Source organism: Gopherus flavomarginatus, chromosome 3, assembly GCF_025201925.1.
Source record: "Gopherus flavomarginatus isolate rGopFla2 chromosome 3, rGopFla2.mat.asm, whole genome shotgun sequence".
Classification (NCBI taxonomy): domain Eukaryota; kingdom Metazoa; phylum Chordata; order Testudines; family Testudinidae; genus Gopherus; species Gopherus flavomarginatus.
The window spans coordinates 206,545,147-206,569,582 of record NC_066619.1 but is presented as its reverse complement, the minus strand read 5'-3'; the positions used below and the strand labels follow the sequence as shown (position 1 = coordinate 206,569,582).

Below are 24,436 nucleotides of genomic sequence, written 5' to 3'. Positions count from 1 at the left end.
CTCCCAACGTGGAATGATAAGGCTGCTGGTAGATGGAGTTTCATCCTCTGCTGTTGCTAGGGAGCCAGAGACCCAAACAGTATTCTTTTGTTTAAAACTGAAACAGAGTTCTTTCAATTCCTGCTATAGAGACTTTTGCATAATACTACTTTGCATTTGGTTATACTGTATCATTCATATATGTGACAACACGTAACACGGACTGAAGTGATTAAAAGCTAAAAAGCATCTCTTCCTACCCACGACGTATAAAAACTTTTCGTTCCTAAAATAACTCATTTTCAAGTATGCTCAATAGAAAACAGACTCACAGCCTAAGGAAAGGCAAGTCTAAGACAGTATTAAGCCACCTTTACGTTCTCCCAACCCTGGGCTGCCCCAGAGACTCAAGAAATCCTCATCGTAACTGCTGTGCGGGCCTAAATTACAGCAACCACAGGGCAGACCTACCTATAATCCCTAGCACGCTGCATACTACATGCCACAAATGACCACAGTGCTACTGCCAACAGAAGGGCTTGTAGATACTTGGAGGGGCAGCCTTCCAGCTGTCCTCCTCTAGGTCAATGGTCCCCAAACTGTGGGACACACCTCCCCAGGGGGACGTTGTAGGGCCCAGAGCAGCCCTTGGAGGGGGGAGGAGGGAGAGCCACAAGCTCCACTCTGTCTCCGCCCTGGTCCCGCTCCCAACTGTGGGCCCTGCTCTTGACTGCGGCTCCCAGGAGGAGAGGGTCAGATTCCATTAAGGGTAAGGAGGGAACATGACAGAAAAAGTTTGGCGACCACTGCTCCATGTTGGGGGAACTCCTCCTGACAGCCCCTTTATACTGCTCAAGCTATTTTTTCCAGCATGAAGAGGCTAGAATGGGTGTGACAATTTCACCCCAGTTATTTAAATATTTTTAACAGTTTTAGAGACCAAAAAGACCCTTATCAGCAAAATATTGTATTAGCTACAGGCACCTACTTTACAAACAAATACTAGTTAAATATAGTGATGTGTAAAAGGGATATTCTTAAAGGGGAAAAAACAACAACAAATTAAAATGACTCAATACTAATTGCTCTCTAAACAAGTTTTGGCCATGCTATTTCCAAAGTTATATGTTTCAAATGAAAGCTAACTTTCTGTATGCATAAACTTTTTCTAAATAAGTCTTTAGAAAACATTATGGAACTTTAGTCAAACCTCCATGATACATTTCTTATTATATAACAATAAATATTATTGCAAGAACATCAAATATTAGCTCTTAAAATCTTCCAACCAAACACTGGAAATGAAGGACAAAATTATAGTTTTCTACAAAAATTTTATATCTCTGTTCCCTCAAGACTATGTGATCCCATAAAAAGAATTTCACACATCTTTCCTAGTTAACCAGAAAACCTGCAATTATCAGACACAACTAACTAATTTTTTAAGAAAACTCAGATGTGCAGACAGCCAAAAACTTGGGCAGACAGGACAACTCGCCTTCATTTGCTACATGCTATTTATAAGCTTCATGAATGTGGCAGGACAAAGCAGGTTTCTCCAAATGCACTTCTGTCCATTTAGTCAAATTCTGAGATATGTTGGAACATACACTTTTTAGGGTTGTCAGGAAAGAAGACAGTAGCTGATCACAGAAGTCTCTACTGTATTCAATACTGTTCCCTTGCCGGGGGCCTCCACATTCCATTTTTCACATCAGTATAACTCCCCTAAGGAACATTATTTCTCAGCACTGGAATGTAAGCGTATTCATCACAAGCAACACAACCGTGATAAAAGCTCCACTAACTAGAAATACTAAGAACATTGTACTAACATTATTTCAATAGATACACATTATAAAAAATAGGGTTAACTCCCAAAATTGTTCCCAAAAGCCCACTTTTACTATATTGATAATTATAGAAAGATGAACATATCCCCTAAACAGATTTGTTTTTAATTTTTTCTGAAATCATAGTGCATTTGTAAACTTTAATTAAGAGTGACATTGGAATGAAGGATAAATAACAATGAATGGTTCATAAAAAGAACAAACAGCAACACTATCAGTAGGTGCATAAACAGCTTTCTCTAGAATATTTGTAAGTAGGGTTTAAAAAACATTGTAAATGCACCTTATTATACCTATTATTTAGAGTGAAAAGACACTAATTTAAAAAGAACATAGTGAAGAACAATATACGTCTTTTTAATTGATTTTATTTATAGTCATTCCATATATACTTTTGCTGTAGATGTTTATTAAAAATTGTTCTAAATTATCAAACTAAAAATGTAATATAAATAGATATTTGTAATTATTCCAATTAACTTTTAATCAGAATCCAGAAATTTGATGTACAAAAAGCTTAACTACCATTCTCTGAAGTCTTAACGCTGGATTTTCACAAGCAGTGTGTACTTGAAAATTAGTGCTGTGAAACTACTGGTAAGTATTTTTAACAGTTGCTGATCAAAACATGCAATCTACCATACATATTTTAAGAGCTGTGTCTACCAAAATACAATACTGCTGATTAAGATAACTAGATTTTCCCCCTCATTCCCCCAAGTTACATTTTTTATTATTATTCTGCATTTTGAAGTTTTCTAAGAATAAGTCTCGTTAGTATCTTCCTTGCTTAGCTTTCTCAGGCCATACACATATTCATAATAAAAATAAGCCAAAAAAAGATTAAAGTATATATTGAGCATTTCATGCTCACCACTTCATATCCAAAAGAGCTAGATAATTATCTACAAACAATTTTTCCTGCTTATTATACAGCTACTTACTGCTCCTTATTATACTGCTGTAGCAGACAGTAACTTTTGAGTCTCTCTCAGTAGAATATTAACAAGAAAAATTACAGATATCCCTTGTTTATGACTTTAGAAATTAAAGTGGTCTAACCTGCACTGGTCTTCATTAGCTTTCAAGCAGCAGCAATGCTGCTGCTACTGCTATCTACACAAATGCATTCTCTTCCCATTTTCCTTGGGTTTTTTTTTCTCTCTCAACCTGCATGCATAGAGGAACAACATTCTTTTTGATGTTTAATTTCCTACTTGGGTGACTCAACCACCTCTTCTGCCTGTAGATATGTGCTGCATGTGTCATATAGGTAGTGCTTCCACATACCAGCTTGATGACCTCAGCCACTCCCAGACAACTGTTTTTTTTAATCAATTTCTATTAATTTATTCATTATTCTTTGATAATGCAGTAGTAAATAAATATAGGCATTTGGAGTGTCTGATCTCTTATGAATCCTAAGGTCAAATCCTGGCATATAGTCAACAACAAATTTACTGATGCCCTGCTATAACCAGAGACCATTAGAGCATGATAGATGTAAATTCCAAAACAAAGCATACGGATTTCTGCCATGCTAAATTCCAAAATAACTTTAAATTTCTAGGCAAGCAATTTAAGTGACCTCTGGGTGAAACCAGGGACTCTGTTGTTAACCTGCCATTCAGCTGCTATTCATGCATGGATTGGATTTGGAGCAGCTCTGCCTTTCCCCATTGTTTATTCGACTGATGTCATATTGTCACTGCTTTAAAAAACAAAAAAAAAAAAACGTTTTTAAACCTAAGAATGACATACACAACACATCTTTTTATTCTAAGCTAGACCTATAACTAAAGATGTGTTTTTAACCTGGAGGTAAGGAAGGCTATGCCTACACTGCGCATCTTACAGGGGCACAGCTGTTCCGCTGTAAGGTATGCAGCGTAGCCACTCTGTTGGCAGGAGAGCTCTCTTCTACCAACAAAATAAAACCACCTCCAATGAGGGGTGCTAGCTTTGTTGGCGTGAGAGCATTTTCCACTGACAAAGCACTGTCCACAACAGCGCTTTTCGTTGGTAAAACTTTTGTCAGTCAAGGTTGTGTTTTTACCCAAGTGCAGTGCAGACATAGCGTAATGCACAAGAGCTATCCAGAGTGAAAACACAAAAAACAGGCACTTTAGTTTTACCGTGAGGTACATTCACCAAGGTCCACCCCAGGTGCAGATACAGGACAGACTTTGATGAGTTTACTTCACAGTAAATCTGAAGTGCCTGGTCTTCAATGCGTTTTTACCTTGGGGCAGCTCATGTATATTAGTTACACTCCTTTTTTAGCAGGGAATACAAGCTCTGAGAGAAGAACATTCCTTTCACTTTGGACAGGTCTAAATTAGAATAAAAGATGTGTTTTTCAAAACATGTTAACTAACAGATTTTAACTAATAATTAAAATCTCTACTGTAGGCAGAAATTGTGTTTTAATATATTAGCTGGTTGAGGTGAACCTGGAAGAAGAAAACTGCAGTTTAGAAGGGAGACAGCCCTCACTGAGGAGCACCAGAGTGTTCTGTAGATAAATGGATTTGGTATTGTTAGCTTATGCCCCTAGTAAAAAATAATCACACTTACATGTGCACAATAAATCTAGCAGGGGAGAGCATTAGACTTGTAACTGAGCAGCTAAGGAAGCTGGACTGGTTTTGCATATGGCCAATTGAGCTGCATACTGGGGGGTGGGTGCGGGGGAGTATACATTCAGAGATTATAAGGCCATAAAGCAGGGCCCAGCAAATTCACAGCCATGAAAAACACGTCATGGACCGTGAAATCTGGTCTCCCCCCTGAAATCCGATTTTTATGCTTTTACTCTATACTATACAGATTTCATTGTGGGGAGACCAGTGTTTCTCACACTGGGGGTCCTGACCCAAAAGGGAGTTGCAGGGGGTCACAAGGTTATTTTAGGGGATCGCGGTATTGCCACTCTTACTTCTGCACTGCCTTCAGAGCTCAGGGGCTGGAGAATGGTGGCTGCTGAGCGAGGGCCCAGCTCTGCAGGCAGCAGTGCAGAAGTATGGGTGGCAATACCATACCACGTCACCCTTACTTCTGCACTTTTGCCTTCCATATTGGGTGGCTGGAGAGTGGCGGCTACTGACTGAGGGCCCAGTTTTCAGGCAGCAACTCTGCCTTCAGAGATGGACTCCCAGCCAGCAGCCGCTGCTCTCCAGGTGCCCATAGGGTGACCAGATGTCCCAATTTTATAGGGACAGTCCTGATATTTGGGGCTTTGTCTTACATAGGCGCCTATTACCCCTCCCCTTCTGTCCTGATTTTTCACACTTGCTATCTGGTCACCCTAGCTGCCCAGCTCTGAAGGCAACACCGCCACCAGCAGCAGCACAGATGTAAGTATAGCAGAAATAACCTTGTACCCTCCCACCAACTCCTTTGGGTTAGATCCCCTACAATTACAACACCCTGAAATTGGAGGCCATGGCTACACTTACAGCTGTACAGCGCTGGGAGTTACAGCTGTCTTTGTACAGCTGTGTAGGGAAAGCGCTGCAGTGTGGCCACACTGACAGCTACCAGCGCTGCAGTGTGGCCGCATTTGCAGCGCTGTTGGGAGTGGTGCCTTATGGGCAGCTATCTCAGCGTTCAAGTGGCTGCAACGTGCTTTTCAAAACAGGGGGGTGGGGTGGAGTGTGACAGGGAGCGTGGGGGAGACAGAGAGAGTGGATTTTTGGAGCTGACACTGTGTCAGCTCCCTGCCTTGCAAGTTCTAAGGACTGGAAGATACACAGCACCAACCTTCAATCATTTTAGAAGTTCTGACCCCTTCCCCCACCCCTCTCTTATTCACTAAATGCAAATAGCCTCCAGACCAGATAAGCAGCTGCTCCAAAACGGACTCCCCTCTCCCTCCCCCCCGTATTGCTTCTCTCCTCAAGCAAACTGTGAACATTCCAAAGGAATCCCCCTGCCTGCCTCTGCTCGAGGAAATGAGCTGTGTTTGTTTTTTAGATAAGCAGCTCCGGGAGCCCAGAGTTCACAACAAAACAGCAGAGTGGCTGAGATACGTCCAAATACCCTCGGAGGCCAATTACAGCGCTTTTGGTGGCCACACTTGCAGAGCAGCGCTGCATCACCAGCGCTGCAATCATTATACTCCAGGCAGAGCAGGAGTACAGCCAGCGCTGCAGCCAGGGAGATGCAGCGCTGTATGTGCCTTGCAAGTGTGGACGGCAAGTAAGTTGCAGCGCTGTAAACCCACCACCAGTGCTGCAATTCTCCAGTGTAGCCAAGCCCTCAGATTTAAATAGCTGAAATCATGAAATTTCAGATTTTTTAAATCCTATGACTGTGAATTTGGTAGGGCCCTAGCCATAAGGGATTATTATGATCATATAGGCAGATATCCTGCATAACACAAGTCAAAGAACTTCCTCAAAGTAATACCTGCTTTAACTCCACATTATCTTTATGAAAAGCAGTTAAGCATGCAATGAGTAATGCAGGACTCCTAAATGAGGGGAGAAACAAGCCCTATGTAGTCAGCACCAAACTGGACATCAGTTCTATGGCTAAATCCCTGGAATAGAGCTGCCAACTTTCTAGGGCACAAAAACAAAAACACCCTTGCCCTGCCCCTCCTCTGAGGTACCACCCATGCCCTGCCCCTTCTCCAAGGCCCTGCCCCCTGCTCACTCCATTCCCCTCCCCATTGCCCAATCTCCCCACCTTCACTCACTCGCTCATTTTCACTGGACTGGCTCAGGGGGCTGAGTGTGGGAGGGAATGAGGGTTCCAGCTAGGGGTATGGGCTCTACAGTGGGGCCAGAAATTAGGAGTTCAGAGTGCGGGCTGAGGCACTGGGTTGGGATATGAGAAAGGGTGAGGGCTCCGGCTGGGGGTGTGGGCTCTGGCATGGGGCCAGGAATGAGGGGTTTGGGGCGCAGGAGAGGCTGGGGGGGTGGAGCAGAGGGATTTGGAATATGGGAGGGGGCTCCGGGATGAGACAGAGGGTTGGTGTGTGGGAGGAGGAACAGGCTCTGATGTGGGACAGGGGATGAGGGATTTGGGGTGTAGTAGGGTGCTCCAGGCTCAGACCGAGAGGTTCGGAGGGGGATCCGGTCTGGGTCAGGGGGTTTGGAGGGCAGGGGGGCTCTGGACTGGGGGGGGGGGTGCAGACTCTGGTGTGGGGCTGGGGATGAGGGGTTTGGAGTGCAGGAGGGGGCTCTGGGCTGGGGAAGTGGTGCGGGGGGTGAAGGCTCTGGCTGGGGGTGCAAACTCTGATGCGGGGCTGGGGATGAGGGGTTTGGGGTGTTGGAGGGTGCTCTGGGTTGGGACTGAGGGGTTTAAAGGGTGCGAGGGAGATCAGGGCTAGGGCAGGGGGCAGGGAGAGGTCCTGGAAGCAGCCAGCACGTCTCCCCTCCAGCTCCCATACGGAGGCATGGCCATGCAGCTCTGTGCACTGGCATGCTGCTGCCCCATCCGCAGGCACTGCCCCCATAGCTCCCTTTGGCCACTGTTCCCAGCCAATCAGGGCTGTGGGGGTAGTGCTTGGGGTGGGGACAGCAGCAGCATGTAGAGTCCCCTGACTACCTCTACGTGTAGGAGCCAAAGGCGGGACGTGCAAAATGCTTCCCGGGAGCCACACAGCATGGAGGCTAACAGGGAGCTGCACAGCGCTGCCAACCAGACAGTCAACGGTGCTGACTGGAGCCACCAGGATCCCTTTTCAACCGGAACATCCAGTCAAAAACTGGACACCTGGTCACCCCTCCCTGGAATCTTTAATGCAGAAGACTGAATTTCATTCAGTGACAATGTCACTGAATTAAAAATTGGGTTTTCTAACAAATTAAATGTGAAAACAGATGGTAAGAGCAGTACAATAAACATTTATTTTCATACTGATTTTGAAATTTTAAAATTCAACCATATTTTCAGTATTTGATATACCACAGGTTTTTGGACTGACAACATAGCTACACTGCAGAAATTATTGAGGGAAGATGAGGAGAATTTTAGCAACTAGATATGAGACATTTGAGGCCTTGATCCTCTGAAGAGGCATGTAAGGCAATTCAGGATTACACGATAAAATGATCAATAGTGGAATAGTGTTGAAATTTAAGTTATTGTCTTCAAAGTTCAGTCAATATCCCATTAAGATGAAAAGGGCAGTTCACACCACTCAGCTATTATTTCAGGCCCTACAGATCCAGGAGGACACCACTGCATTCATTTACACATTCGTATAACCTTTAAAACATGATTCAATTGCCAGATCAGATCAGACCAGTGGACACCAAGTCTGGCAGATTATCTCTGACAGTGGCCAGCACTTTTCAAGGAAGGTCCTAGAAAAAATGAAGTGGACAATTTGAAATAACCAGACTGGGGATTTTTCATAATCCATGTCCTTTATGGTATATCTACCCATGCTAGTTTGAATCCAGCTAGCATGAGTAACAGCAGCAGTGAAAACAGCACAGAAGGGGCTTCAGCACATATGGTACAAGGTCAGCATGGACCCTGGGTAAGTATTCTGCTCATTAGCCCGTGCTACACTGTCTTCACTGCTATTATTACTCACACTAGCTGGGTTCAAAATAGCTTGAGTTGGCTTGCACTGCTTTGCTGTGTGGACACACTCAAAAAACTGACTGATGCCCTGAAAAATATGAATTTATTTCTCTTTTAAAAAGCCCTATCTAATGAAAATGCCTATTTTTATCTCTTTTTGAATCTTACTAACCCTTTCGCTTTAATATAGTGTGGAAGTAAGTTCCCCAAGTTAAATCTGCATTGTGTTTTAAAAAAAAAAAAAAGGAGGATTTTCTTGTGTGTCAAATTTTATACAAGCTGCCTTTCATTTTCATTCATCATTGAATGTTCTTTTGGTTTTGCAATTACACTAGTAGTTAATCTGAAATGTTGTAAAACTCTGAAATCTGCAGATGAAGTGCTATTTAAGTCTATGTATTGTTTTTGAAAATCTACTGCAGATGATGGTCATCTGTCTACAGACTTCAAAACAGCAGATTACCTTGGAAACTATTCAAGCTGCAGTCACACAACAGGGTTCTTTTTATGGGTGTTTCAAGTATTCTAATAAGAGACTTATTTTATGGCAATCTTCAGTGAATTTTTAAAAAATGCATTAATCGTCCGTACAAACATCTGGAAAGTAGTTTAGAAAGTAAATAGCAACAACAACAAAAATTCCCAACTTGATCAACTAAAAACTTAAGCTGAGAATACAGCATACTAGAAGTCAGCTACACTCATCAGAATAAGGTTGAGAAAAAAAACCCTTGAGGTGCACTAAATAATTTTAAGTTTTATAATAAGGGGGAAATTTTGAAGTACCACAAACATGGAATACATTTATAGAAAAAAAATTGACCAGTATTATTGCAGATATTTTTATTTTGATAAAGGCATTGATTCAAACAACCCAGCTTCTGCCTGATTTTGCAGAGAAGTCATGTGCTTATTTCATGACATCAGTGTTACCATGGAAATATTGTGATGTCACAAAATAAGCATTATGAACTTAATGAAGGACAAATAGTAGGAAAACATTATCTGAGAAGACGACAGACCTTGTCTGAACACACAGTTAAACTAATTAATGTACATTAAATCCTTTTCCTCCCTCCCCCATTGTGATACACATTTGAAAGTTCTCAGCCACATGAACATCTTTTAATTCAAAGTTGAATATTCAATTATTTTTAAAATCCTTTCCTCAGCCTACAAGTCACAATTCAGAAGACAGAAATAAAAATTGATCAAATGTTTTTCAAATCCTAGAAACTGAATAAGATTAAGAATGACAACTCAGCCAAGATTTTGCTAGTAAAACAGAATTAGGACACCCCAAAGGGAAAGTGAAAGTGCACATGCTGAACACAATGACAATTCTAATTCATTTACATTAAAAACCATACACATTAAAATCACAAATCTTAAATAGCCCCACTGACTTTGCATTTCACCCAGAGTCTGTAGTTCTCTAGATTTCTACTCTATATTTGGATATATATGCACTCAAACAAATCCAACTGCACGTTAAAATAAATTTTCTATATTCAGTTAACACAGGAGTAGTATGAAGTCTGAGAGATCAGCAATTTTATCAGGTGTAAACTAAATTCCTTTCTGAAGGAAAAATCAGAGGGGTTGAGCAGTGGTAGCTATCCTGCTCTGCCCCTAATTACTGCAGCATTTTGTAGTGAGAGGTGCTTCATCTTGGCCCCTAGTTCTTACCAACTGTAGGGAAACATAAGCTCCGAAATTCCAAATTATTTGTTGGTCTGAAAAGCTTCTCTGTTCAATAGCTGGACTGACTTCTGCCACTTGCAGCTGCAATGAAGACACTTATGGGACTCTCTCTTAGATGTCATTGTTGGGGACAGCGTTTACTCCTCATAATACAGGAGGGACCCCTAAATTACCATGCTTCTCCTTTTAAAGAAGTTATAGCCATATGGTCTACTCCAAGTGAGAGTTGTAGGTGCTTAATGGGTTACTGTAGTTTCCTTCTCTCCTATTCACCTTGTTTTGGCACTTTTTCCCTACCACCACCATTAGGATTGTGAGTGTTTATGTTCCTCAGGTCCTTATTGCTGCCATTTTCCCTCATTTCCACCTCCTTCTCATCTGTATTTCAGGTCCCCAGTACCATCAGCATGTCTGTGTTTATACAGCATGAGTAATCTCTGCCCCAAGGAGATTACAGTCAGTTTTACAGACAATGAAGTTTAGACAATACATTAGATGACTAAATAAATGTAAATCTCAAAACAGTGGCAATGCTCCTTTTTAAATATCTCTATTGGATTATTGTTAAGAGCTTCCTGGGAAGAAAAGGGTTTCATAGAAGAAGTGAAATGGAGCAGAGTTTCAAGGGGCAAAACAGAGGTAGTCTTTGTCAGTAACCAATCCCAGATTTGGACCTTAGCGTCCAAAATATGGGGGTTAGCATGAAAACCTCCAAGCTTAGTTACCAGCTTGGACCTGGTACTGCTGCCACCACCCAAAAAATTAGAGTGTTTTGGGGCACTCTGGTCCCCCCAAAAACCTTCCCTGGGGACCCCAAGACCCAAATCCCTTGAGTCTCACAACAAAGGGAAATAAACCTTTTCCCTTCCCCCCCCTCCAGGTGTTCCTGGAGAGATACACAGAAGCAACCTCCGTGAATCTAAACAGAGGGATTCCATCCTCCCCGTTCCCAGCCTGGAGAACAGAATTACTGAGAGTCAATCTCTCTTCCCCCCTCACCCAGAGTGAATGCAAAGTCAGGCTAGTACATCTAACACACACAGGTTTTCCCCTGACTTCTTCCTCCCACCAATTCCCTGGTGAGCTGCAGACCCAATTCCCTGGAGTTCCTCACTAAAGAAAAACTCCAACAGGTCTTAAAAGAAAGCTTTATATAAAAAAGAAAGAAAAATACATACAAATGGTCTCTCTGTATTAAGGTGACAAATACAGGGTCAATTGCTTAAAAGAAATATGAATAAACAGCCTTATTCAAAAGAATACAATTTAAAGCACTCCAGCAACTATAGACATGTAAATACAAAACAAAAAACCAACTTTGTACTCACAACTTGGAAACAGAAGATTAGAAAGCAGGAAATAGAAAAAATCCTTCTCTAGCTGAGAGAGATTCAGGCAGAAGACAAAGAACTCAGACACAAACTTCCCTCCACCCAGAGTTGAAAAAAGTCTGGTTTCCTGATTGGTCCTCTGGTCAGGTGTTTCAGGATACTTTTTTTTTCAGGTGAAAGAGACATTAACCCTTAGCTATCTGTTTATGACAGTCTTGATCCAAGCATAAGAGGCAGTTTCTAATTTAATGCTTGATATTCCACTTCCTTTTATTTTTAAAGGAGAATAGAGAAGTTGGTGGGGCTATTGTCTTTCCCCAGCCACCCCAAAAGAACAACATAATGATTAATCTCCCTCAGGGTGAGGGTCAGAAGTGTCTTTTGGTTGCTAGTCAATGTTGCATCTCCAGACAGAAGTCAATAATAGGTTGACATATCTTCACACCACTGCAGAAGAGTGTGTTTTCTGTAATTTACCAGTACTGTGACCTTGTTATACACTATAGTTGGACGATGGCACAGGTCTCCCATTCCCTCTTTAGTCAGCATCTTCCCTCTATGTCTGGATTTCCATTCTACCTACATTTTCTGTATACCTTTCCTTCTGTTTCTCTCCCTTCCCAAAGGCCTGTTCAACTGCCTTTTTTTTTTTTTTTTTAAACACAGTGTTCACTTTGTTGTTCCATTCTGGCAAATGCTGACTAGTAGCATGTCAGTTTCACTCTGATTCTGATCTTATCAGGGTCCCTAGGAAAGTACAATATGTATGATAAGTAATACAGTGGAAGTCCTCCCTTCAGTACTGAGAAAGTAATCTCTCAATGCCGGTTGCTGCAAGTAAACTTTAATTTTTACAATCCCAAACTAAAATTTAAAATCCTTGTATTTAAATCTAACCTATACTTTAACCAACATCTTTGGTAACTGCTACATTTTTGCTGTACCTCTTTCTCCTAGTTTTGACTCTCAGGCCATAAACTCTTAGTGATAAGGGACAGGGACTTTCCCTCTGTTTGGCACAGTGACTACAGTGCTACCAGAAATACTAAACACAGATTTCAACTATGTATCGCCTCAAAATGTTTCTAAAGTCTGTTACTTAAATGGACACAAAATGTTTAATAAGTGTCACTTCAATCTAAAAAAATGTTACACATCCTTTCTATGCCACTTTTCTTGTTAGACTGTAAGCTCTTCAACATAAGCACTGCACCTTTGTATCTGTTCCACATATGCCTAGAATAATAGGTCTACCAATTCCAGTTGTAGCCTTTGAGTGCACCAAACATTTTTTTTCTGTTTTCCAACTTGTTTATTTTTGTGCATTTAACAGCATTTTGATGTACAGTCAATTTTCCCCTGTGTGGGTCTGTAGTGGGGCGGACTGCCCCACTCCCTGGGAGGATGGGCTGTGGCAGGCCAGGAAGCCTGCGCAGCCCAGGAGCCAATTAGAAAAGGGCTTATGGGGAGCCAATCAGGGCCCAGACTGGAGGGAACCAATCAGGCCCAGGCTCACCCATATAAAAAGGCTGCCCAGAGCAGGAGTGGTCAGTCTGTCCCAGGCCTTTGACAGGGGAAGGTCAGTCTCCAAGGGGGAGACTAGCACCGCGGACAGTGCAGTGCCGGGCAGGCTTAGGGAGGCTAGAAGGCTCTAGCCTATAGCCGCCAGGCTGCAGGCCCTGAAGGGAAGGGCCTGGCGGGTGCAAGGGGCTGTAGAGGAAGCAGCCCAGGGAAACAGACAGAGGAGGGGAAAGAAAGAGGACAGCGAGGCTGATGCCAGAAGATCCCTGGGCCGGGACCCAGAGTAGAGGGCGAGCCTCGGTCCCCTCCCCCCTTCCTCCTTGCAGTACATCCAGCCATTCGCCGGAGGGAGCAGCCATTATAGACTACGCCCGATCCCTGACAAGAGGGATTAGAGATTGGGATGTGAGGTTGCACATAGTGGCTGGAGTGGAGGACTGCTGATCACCGATCCCCGGAAGGGGGTGCAGATCGACTAAGGGGCACTGCCGGAGGGCAGTGGCCTCAAAGAGAACGCCGCCAAGCAGGAAGCAACGTGGGTCCAGTGACAGCAGCGGAGCGCAGAGGGCAGAACAACGGATGGGACACCACCAGGAGGGGGGCACTTTACTGGAATCAAGCTAATTCCCGGAGTCACCAGCAGGAGGCGCCACAGGTGGTGAGTCCCAACCCGTTTACAGGGTCTTTCACTCAAACTGAAGAGAGATACTTCGAAAGATGAGAAAATAAGATTGTATAACTGCAAAAAATGACAAGAAATACTAAAAGGTATAACCTGACTACTTTTTAAAAAACTGAACAGCATTCCATTTCATGGTGTTCCTTTAAAATATACAGATATTTAAACCGACATACCTGCTCCTTGGAAGAAACATAGACTCTTTGATGAATACTGAACCAGATAGCAGGATATACCAACAGGAGCCAATATCATCAGGGCTGAAATAAAGAAGAGAATTGATGAGAAGCATAATTTAGATAGTGGGTAGAAATTGCAAAAATCTGTTATGAAGAGCAAATGTACAGACGCCACAAATGCATAGCAAACTATGAAGGAAAGCCACTGTTTAATCATTTGCATCAAAATTCCTTAAACAATTCTAATTGCCTCCTAAAAACACATACATCACCAGAACACCCTGAATTACTTAATAGTATTTTTTAAATTACAACATCCACTGATTTGGTAGCAGTGGCCCACAGCACACAATCACAGCAGCTCAATAAAATAATCAAAAACATAGTCAAGCTTAGTAAAATTGCTTTGCATTCTGCAGAATCTCTTACCCCTTGTTGGAGAACAGAGCCCCTTGCCTTCGACAGGAGCTCCTTCCCTATTTCTGGACCGTCCCTCCTTCCCATTCCCTTGTCCAAAAAAAAGATTTACTCACTTCATGGCTCTGTGTTGCCAACCCACAGTGCAGACAGAGGGCTCACATTCCAAGAGTACCTTCACTCATTTGTCAGCCCACCCACACCAAACAATTCTGGGCTGCCTGTGCATCTGGTGCTACTTTGTGCTGCTGTTCCATGCTTCTTTCTAGTATGATGGGGGCAGGGTGGGCAGCAGGGAAAGGCAGCTTATTTTTTTGGAGATCAGGACAAGTGATAGTGATTAGTTACTAGCAGGAAAAGAGGAAAAAGTTGCAGTTTGCTTCTCTGTTATTGTGACCCAGCTTATATCTCAGCTGGCCTTCCCTCCTCTACAACACAACCACCCCTTCATTGCCCTCAGAACCTCCAAGAAACAAGTCTGTAAGTGACACCTACATGGGGATTAAGCTAGTTTCTAAAGATTCACAGGGAATAACCACATTAGAACAGCAACTAGTTTGTGCCATCTTAATCAGTATAAGCTAGGCTGTGACCATTCATTCTTTGCTTCTGCAGCTTTCACCACTCCTACTGCTTGTTACCCAGATGCTTGAATCCAGTCAATATATGTACATAACATTTTCATCAAAAAACAAAATTACCGGGGCACACTTTTAAGGATGTAGAATTAACCATTCTATAGCACTTCCTACTTCATTCTTTTAATTACAAGCCTCAAGTTTTTAGCAACAATTAGCTTGTTCAAACTTCAAGCAAGCCTAGCCCACGTACCTTTTAACAAAAGGTGACAGCATACTTATTAAAATCCAATATTTAAGCTAAGTAAGCTATTTACAGCTAGCTGCACATTTCTCATTTTAAAAAGCAAAGCTGCAAGTACATATGTGACAATGTCTTTCAAAAAGATTCCCGCATTTCCACAGTGATGAGCGCTGTAGAAATGCATGTAGTAATTTTTAAAAAGAGAAGATAATGTGAGACAGAAAAAAAGCAACAATCAGAAAAATGGCTAGAAATGACTAGAAGAGCATATAAATGGCAGAGTATTAACATTCATACTTAGGAAGTTAATTTTCTTTCAGTTCTTCCCTGAACATATAGCCATGATAGAAATAAGTCACTCTTGCAGACTTAAAAATGGAATTGTTTGCCATGAAGAGACATCAGATACCTGGATGATTAACAAATAGATCACAATCTTATTTCCCTCAATGACCAACTACAGACTAATTGACTGAGATGGCCATGTGGCCAAAAATAGTTCTCTCTTATTTTCATCAAATGGGCCACACTATTGTGACATAGGAAACTACATGCTACGATAACTTATCCTGGAAGACACATTCCAAATAGGGGCAAATTAGATCTTCATCACAGGACATAAGAACAGAAATAAGATGTGTTCAATGGCAACATGTCGTGCTTGCTGTTCCTTGCATACCAGGAACATACTGGTGTCTTCTTCCCTAGGCATGTTGTCAAGGATCTCTATTCTCTTTTTTTACTGATACAAATAGGCACTGAGGAATGATGGCAACAGAAGTTTGAATAAAACTGAAAACAAATTAGGAAAAATAAAGAAAGCTTTAATCTGACTGAAAAGCTGAGTTAGAGACAGACTGTAGAGGAATACAGAAACATGAGCATGAACTGAGAACAGCTGGCATGGTGCAGCAGAGGAAGTTTGCAAGTACACAAACTGATCTGTGATGGTAGACACAGCAAAATATGAACATAGGACTTGGAATTACTGTTTTAAGATTAAGAACTTCTCAGAAATGGAAGCAGTGGAAGAAAAAGCTCACGTTGCATGCTGAAATGACAGTTTCTGAAAAGGAAAAGCTGAAAGTCAAACTAATTATTTGATTGTAAATTAGGATAGGGGTATTTCAAATAACTTGGCCCTGAACTGCCCAGAAGCAACACAAATTAAAGTCTCTATGTATGTCTTCACTGCAGAGTATTAACAAGCTCTCTTATGGTGATCTCCACTTAGAAGAAAACACACAATTGTAACACACACACATAAAGAAAACTATGCTTGGATTTATTTGAATTTTAAGGAAAATCTTTCATGTCACTCTTTCTGCGACCATCAACCTCACTTCCTATAATAAATGTTACATAGCCAATGAGTAAATAACCTGTTATTGGTGACTTGTGCAATCTGCACCCTAAACTTATCTAAAGCTAGAATACACAAGACTTGATACTATTTCAGAGCTATATTTTTGGTACTGCTCCAGAGTATCTTCTTTGTGATGGTTTGTGCAACACTTAAGAATACTGAATTACCAAGCAAAAGAAAGCCATAAAGGGATTGATGCATAAATGGATCAAAGTTTCAGGAACAATCACTCTGAGACATGGCAAATTTTGCCACATAATCAACATTTGGGATCTGATTTTCTCTTTACTTTCTCTCCTGCCCACTCATTTCCCCTACACCCATCACTCCTTCCTCCCTTCCAACATTGCCTCTATGAGGTTTAACAGAATCTAAAGTGATTTTTTCTTTAATTACAATTGGTTATTTTGGATGTGGGTGAGACATTATGGCAGAAGTAAGTGGTGGGTAGGGCTGCTGGGTAAGAAACCTGCTGGTCAGAGTTATGGAGGGAAGTTTTTGGCTGTTGGGTGGGATAGGATTGCCAGTGGATACCTCTCCTTCACCCCAAATTCCCACCAGCACAGTAGCGTGCTCCTGCGTAGCTCTAGTTCAAGAGGCTATAGAGCCAGCTTCATAGCCTTTTGAAATGGTGCTTCCCTTGGAGCATAGCACTGTGTAGGTGAGAAGATACACTTGAATTGTGCTGGAGAAGTGATGAGGTCTGGACAGCCAGAAATCAGCAGAAGGGAGGAAGGGCAGGGAAAGGAGCAGAGCATCTCCATTCCTCTTTCACTCTCGCTCCCTGTTGGGTCTTAACATGAATCATTTCTCAACATGTGGGGTGCAAACAAGTGGGCAGCCTTCTCATTACCCACTTCTGGAGTCACGTTCTACAGTTTGAATATACTGCTCACTAGACCATGTATACTCTGGGAACTCTGCAATCACAGCCCCCCACTTCCAGCCCACTACACTCCACACTTGCCTTAGGAAATCCACATCCACAAATTGTGGGCTGCCTAGAATAATAGCAATAGTAACAGTAATAAAATAATAATAAATAATAATAATAAACTTAGGAATTCTGCATGGTGCAACAGCTCTACTGGATTTCTCATGGCACGCATCGCAGTTATGCATGATGCAAGAAGCTCACATCTGGCTACTGCAGACTTAATTGCACCATAATTGCACCCTATGAATCTATGAAAATAGATAATTGCACCCTATAAATCTAAGAAAACAGCCAAAGCAATCAGGTTTCACCAATACAAACAGTTTAAAAGAGATCTGGAGTATTTAGACCAAGCCATTTTTGAGTTACAACCAGACAACAGATTAACAACAAAATTTTGCCTACCATCTCTCCCAAACATACCTTCTAGACTCCAGAAAAAAAAAATTATATATCTAAATTTAACCTGGCATAAAATCCAGGGGCAGCTCTAGCTTTTTTGCCGCCCCAAGCACAGCAGGCAGGCTTCCTTCGGCAGCTTGCCTGCGGGAAGTCCGCCAGTCCCACGGCTTTGGGGTACCCACCGCGTACCTGACTGCCACTTCGGCATACCTGACTGCCACCCTCGCAGGGACTGGAAGGGCGCCCCCTGTGGCTTGCCACCCCAGGCATGCGTACCTGACTGCCACCCTCGCAGGGACCAGAAGGGCGCCACCTGCAGCTTGCCGCCCCTGGCACGCGCTTGCTGCGCTGGTGCCTAGAGCCATCGCTGATAAAATCTTATTTGTAAGGTCTCTTGTAGATTGGTTTATTTTTGGCAAAAAGGAATGCATGGGAGAAGAGGATCAAAACCAATCCTATAGCATGTGGAGGACGTGCATCTCTCGCTTAAAAGCTGTTGCTGCACGATTATAAGTTACACAACAACTATATTCAATAATATTACAGGGAATGTTTTCCAGGCATTTAGGGAATAAGCAGCTTTTGGGAACACTAAAAGCTATTGTTTGTGGTAGATACAGTCTTTGAAGTAACAGATCATTATTGCAGAAACTCTAAAATTACAGTATTATGTTCTCGACAGAAGAACAGTATTGTACAGACAGGTTTGAAAGCAGCACTAAAATGGGCACAACAAGACAATGCATTTGTAAGTTAAGCTCTCTGACACAGAGGTGTGTGCGTTAATAGCCCACTTCTGCGATATACTGAGCACCCACAACTGAACCGACAAGAGGTGCTCAGCACCTTGCAGGAGCAGGCCGAAAGGAAAAAGCTTTTAACAATGCTATTTGGAAATGAAGTTTTTCAGTAATTCACCTATAGCAGAAAAAAGCAGCTATTCAGACCACAAACCAGCCAAGAATCCTCTAGGTTCCCCAAACCAATTCTCATCAGATGCTACTTAGATTACACAAGTAGGTGATATAACAAGGTCCAGGTGAAAACAGAATATTTATTTTTATTTTTTTTAAAACACACACTAAACCAGGCATTTTTTCTTATGGACCATCTAATTCCTATCTCATTTGCACTAGTTTTACATTGATTTCAGCTGAGGTATTCTCGAGTTACGCAGCTGAAATACAGTAGTAAGGCACAGAACAATGAGCAAATGCTGAAACACACAATATGTACCAGTAGTTGTTCTTTGCATTAAAAGATTGATTAGACTAAGTCATCCAGATAAGGACAACCATGAGAATCTGCAACTACTAAAAAAAATTCTGCAAATACTATTATCCTCTAATGTAGGTACATAATCAAGGTACCATGTATTTTGTATTAAGTTTAACCCTACTTCTGTGGCAAGACACCTTGCATTCTGCAGCACTTTTGTGCATAAGACTGGAGATTCTACAGCGGCTTCAGGCAAATTTTAAAAATTAGGTTAATGAATATGAAAATGAATATAATCACTATAGTATATCCTTATTTAATGTGATACAAAATCCAGTTTATTTTATGCTACTACTTCCCTTTTAATTTTCAACATAATATAGAATTTTGTATTGTAAAAGCTTATTTGCATTTAGGAAGTTATTAGGAGGAAGCTGGAGATTTTGGCAGTTGGGTAAGACATGTTGGGCTTCTGGTTACCCAACAGGCAGTTTGAGATTTTAGGATAAGCACATTAGCTAATGGTTAAATTATCAGCACTGAAATAGTTAACAGCATCACTGATACCTGCATCACTAATTAGCATCTCACTGAGATAAATAGGGCAGTTCAGACTTCTCAGAGCTATTGTTCCATGACCCATTGGGCAGATAGTACTCCACCAGTTTACACTGTTCATATTTGGTAGGTTCTCTTTGCAACCACAATGGCTACATTTTTTAAAAAACGAGAGTTTAGATGCAAATGTAAAATTCTGGAGCATGGGTAGCTTCAGCAGCTTTCACAGCCACAGATTGAGTATATGGGATGTTAAGTGTAGTGCTTGCCCAGTCAGTTCACAGTTAGGGGGGCCATTACAGGTTCTGCAGAAAAACCATTCTGGCCAGGTGATCAGAGCAAATTGCAAGGAAGAACATTTACAGGCTCTTTTTTGCCTGGGTCTCTGTAAGGACCCATTAATCTGGAGTTAGCTGAGGCAGAATGGACACTGGTAGCCTTTCCAAAAGTATCCACTACAGTAGGGGTGGACAAACTTTTTGGCCCAAGGGCCATGTCTAGGTGGGGAAATTGCATGCAGGGCTGGGGCAGTGGCTTAGGGTGCGGTGTGCAGGAAGGGTCTCAGGCAAGGGGTTAGGGTGTAGGAGGGGGTGCAGAGTGTGGCAGGGGGCTCAGGGCAGGGGATTGGGGTGCGGCAGAGGGCTCAGGACAGGGAGTTGGGGTGCAGGAGGGGTGCGACGGGGGCTCAGGGAAGGGGTGCGGGGTGCAGGAGGGTTCAGGGTGTGGGCTCCAGCCTGGCTTACTGGGGTGGAAGTGGCTGGCACCATGTCCCTACGGCCCCTGGTGGTGGGGGGTCAGAAGGCTCCATGCGCTGCCATCGCCTGGGGGTACCTACCCAGAAGCTTCCATTGGCTGCAGTTCCCCATTCCCAGGTGCTGCAGTGACATGATGCTGACCACTTCCGGGAACGAAGCAGGGCAGGGAGCCTGCCTTAGCACCGCAGCACCATGGGAGTGACAATCCCGCAGCTCGGATCCGGCCCGCAGGCCGTAGTTTGCCCATCCCTGCACTACAGGGAGCTTTTTGAGGTAAATTATGTGGAGTCCAGTAATAGGGTAGCCTTTCAGTGAATCTGATGTTAGAAAGTCCACTGACCTCAATTAATATATTGCAACAAGAAGATATAGTCCTTCAGACTGTGACATTGCCTAAAGACAAAAGATGAGACTAATATTACAGAAAAGAACAAGTGTTTGACATAAGCTGTTTTTGTTTTAAAAAACACACACTTCTTACTTGCTCCATGTAACATGAATTCCAAGCGGTGGAATTGTTTGATACATCACCAGCTGAAAATGACAGCTGCATGCTTGTTTTAAGAAGAGAGCTCCAGATTCTTCTGTATTTGTGAAACTTCCTACAACTACCACAGCGGACAGTTTTTACCAATACAGATAATTGAAAATCCACAGAGGCATTCTGCTGGTGGAACAGTGTCAACAAAGGGGCGGGTCTGTCATTCTGTGAGCTGGTTAATTTTGACCAACAGGAAGTCAGGGTTTTATTGATAAGAGTCAAAATCAAATGTGGATGCAGACAAGGATGTACCAAAATATGGCAAGTTTTGCCAACAAAACTTTGGTGCATAGAGCGGCCCTAACAGTCGGAGAAGAATGGGTATGGACCTGGGAAAAAAACAACCCCCAAACTCTGAAATATCCAGCTAATGTTTTAGAATCATAGAATACCAGGGCTGGAAGGGACATCAGGAGATCATCTAGTCCAAACCTCTCCTCAAAGCAGGACAAATCCCCACACATTTTTTTTGTTTTGTTTTGGGTTTTTTGTGCGCTTATCCCGTGATAAGCAAATTGCCTCCTATATGCTCAAATGCAAAAGGTGCAAGCTGACAAAAGCACCAGCTTCCTATTACAACTTCTTCAACACAATCTATGTATTGATAAAAATCTGCAGCATTCTGAATGCAGTGCTGGAACAGTGTAAAATTGAGTTTAACTTAAAAACACAAAACTGCTATTATGCTGATTTAATTCATGCTTTATATTCAATACGGTGAGATTTTATTTTAAATTAAGCTATTGTGGAATTTCCATTCTATTGTATCACAACACAGCAAACACCAGGGGACTTGCTGAAAAAGATGGTTACTCACCTTTGTAACTGTTGTTCTTCGAGATGTGTTCCTCATATCCATTCCAGTTAGGTGTGTGCGCGCCACGTGCACGTTCGTCGGAGACTTTTTTACCCTAGCAAAACTCGGTGGGTCGGCAGGTCGCCCCCTGGAGTGGTGCCGCTATGGCACCTGATATATACCCCTGGCGGCCCATCCGCTCCTCAGTTCCTTCTTGCCGGCTAGTCCGACAATGGGGAAGGAGGGCGGGTGTGGAATGGATATGAGCAACACATCTCGAAGAAGAACAATTACAAAGGTGAGTAACTGTCTTTTCTTCTTCGAGTGCTTGCTCATATCCATTCCAGTTAGGTGATTCCCAAGCCTTACCTAGGCAGTGGGGTCGGAGCGAGACGTTGCGGAATGTAAGACCGCTGAGCCAAAGGCGGCATCGTCTCTAGACTGTTGGACCAATGCGTAGTGCGATGCAAAGGTATGGATGGAAGACCAGGTGGCCGCGCAGCAGATGTCCTGTATGGGAACATGGGCCAAGAACGCAGCAGATGAAGCTTGAGCCCGGGTAGAGTGGGCAGTGAGATGGTCCGCCTGAGCATGAGCCAAGTCATAGCAAGCCCGAATACACGATGTAACCCAAGATGCAATACGTTGGGAGGAGATTGCCATGCCCTTCATACGTTCCGCCACCGCCACGAATAGCTGAGGTGAGCGCCGGAAGGGCTTGGTCCTCTCGATGTAGAAGGCGAGAGCCCTCCCGACATCCAAAGTATGGAGCTGTTGCTCTCGTCGCAATGAATGCGGCTTTGGACAAAAGACGGCCAGAAAGATGTCCTGGTTAAAGTGAAAGGCGGAGGCGACCTTAAGGAGGAATGCCGGGTGCGGTCGCAGCTGTACCTTGTCCTTATGGAACATAGTATATATGGAACACAGTATATGGAGGATCCACAGTCAATGCACGAAGCTCTGAGACTCGTCTAGCCGAGGTGACAGCGACTAGGAAAGCTGTTTTCCAGGACAGGTACAGCAGCGAGCATGTGGCCAAAGGCTCAAAAGGGGGCCCCATGAGCCTGGTTAAGACGAGGTTCAGGTCCCAGGTAGGGGTAGGGCGTTTGACCTGTGGGTATAGTCGCTCCAAGCCTTTGAGGAATCTGGAAACTATAGGGTGGGAAAAAACGGAACTGCCAGCTTCCCCCAGATGGAAGGTGGATATAGCCACAAGATGTACTCGCAGAGACGAGATTGCCAACCCCTGCTCTTTGAGAGACCACACGTAGTCCAGGATAGTGGGGACTAATACAGAATGCAGAGAATGGCCGTGTTGGTCACACCAGTGGCAGAAGCGAGGTATGTCAACCGCGTGGAGGGCTTCCTGCTTCCCAGCAACACCTGCTGTACTGCGGCGAAACAGAGCAACTCCGACTGGTTTAACCAGACAGGAGCTATGCAGTCAGATGAAGGGACTGCAGGTCTGGATGGTGCATCCTGCCAAAGTCTTGTGTGATCAGGTCCAGCCAGAGCGGCAGGGGAATTGGGTCTGCCAGGGATAGGTCGAGCAGCATGGTGTACCAGTGCTGCCTCGGCCAAGCTGGAGCGATCAGGATAAGGCGGGCTCTGTCCCTGCGGAGCTTGAGCAGGACTCGGTGGATGAGAGGGAACGGTGGGAAGGTGTAACAGAGGTGGCCCGTCCACGGAATCAGAAACGCAACCGACAGGGAGCCCAGGAGCGACCCTGTAGGGAGCAGAACACCTGGCATTTCCTGTTCATTCTGGATACAAACAGGTCTATGTGGGGAAAGCCCTACCTCCGGAAAATCGAATGGAGAATGTCCAGACGGATGGACCATTCGTGTGATAGGAAGGACCTGCTCAGGTGATCTGTGAGAGTGTTCCGTACCCCCAGGAGAAAGGAGGCCACTAGATGTATGGAGTGGGCTATGCAGAAGTCCCATAGCCATATCGCTTCCTGACACAAAGGGGAGGACCGTGTCCCACCCTGCTTGTTGATGTAATACATGGCCGTTGTGTTGTCCATGAACACTGCAACACAACGGCCGTGTAGATGGCGCTGAAACGCTTGGCATGCCAGCCGGAACGTTCTCAGCTCTCATACATTGATGTGGAGCGTCAACTCCCGGGGTGACCAAAGGCCTTGGGTGCGCAGGAGCCCTAGGTGGGCGCCCCAGCCCAGCAAGGACGCGTCCATTGTTAGGGACATGGAGGGCTGGGGAGGATGAAACGGCAGGCCCGCACACACTCAGGATGACGTCTTCCACCAGTCGAGGGAGCCTAGAACATCCGGCGGAACTGTCAGAATAATGTCTATGGCATCCGTGCCCGGCCGATAGACCGAAGCAAGCCAGGTTTGCAGAGGGCGCATTCGCAGTCTGGCAAGCAGCCATGTGCCCCAGGAGAGCAAGACAAGTACAAGCAGAGGTGGTTGGAAAGCTCTGAAGACTTTCAACACGGGAGACTATGGCCTGAAACCGGCGTAGGGGCAAACTGGCCGTTGCAAGGTTGGAGTCCAGCATTGCCCCGATAAATTCTATCCTCTGCGTAGGCACTAGGGTGGATTTGTCCAAATTGATGATCAAGCCTAAACACATAAACAGCTCCCTGATGATGGTGACATGGCTGATGACTTGTGCCTCTGAAGCCCCTCGGATAAGCCAGTCATCGAGGTATGGGAAGATGTGTATTTGATGACGGCGCAGGGAAGCAGCGACGACCGCCATACACTTCGTGAAGACCCGAGGGGCCGAGGAAAGACCAAAGGGAAGGACAGTAAACTGGTAGTGACCCTGATTTACCACAAAGCACAGACACCTCCTGTGCGGGAGA

General features: G+C 43.8%; 1 protein-coding gene across 1 annotated transcript in view; it reads right to left on the bottom strand.

Moving 5' to 3' along the window:
* RAPGEF2 (Rap guanine nucleotide exchange factor 2) overlaps positions 1 to 24,436 on the bottom strand; it is a 321,965-nt gene that overhangs the window by 163,292 nt on the left and 134,237 nt on the right. The window contains exon 4 of the mRNA XM_050945499.1: positions 13,787 to 13,870. Coding sequence (XP_050801456.1) covers positions 13,787 to 13,870 — 84 coding nt within the window. The remainder of the gene's footprint in view (positions 1 to 13,786; positions 13,871 to 24,436) is intronic.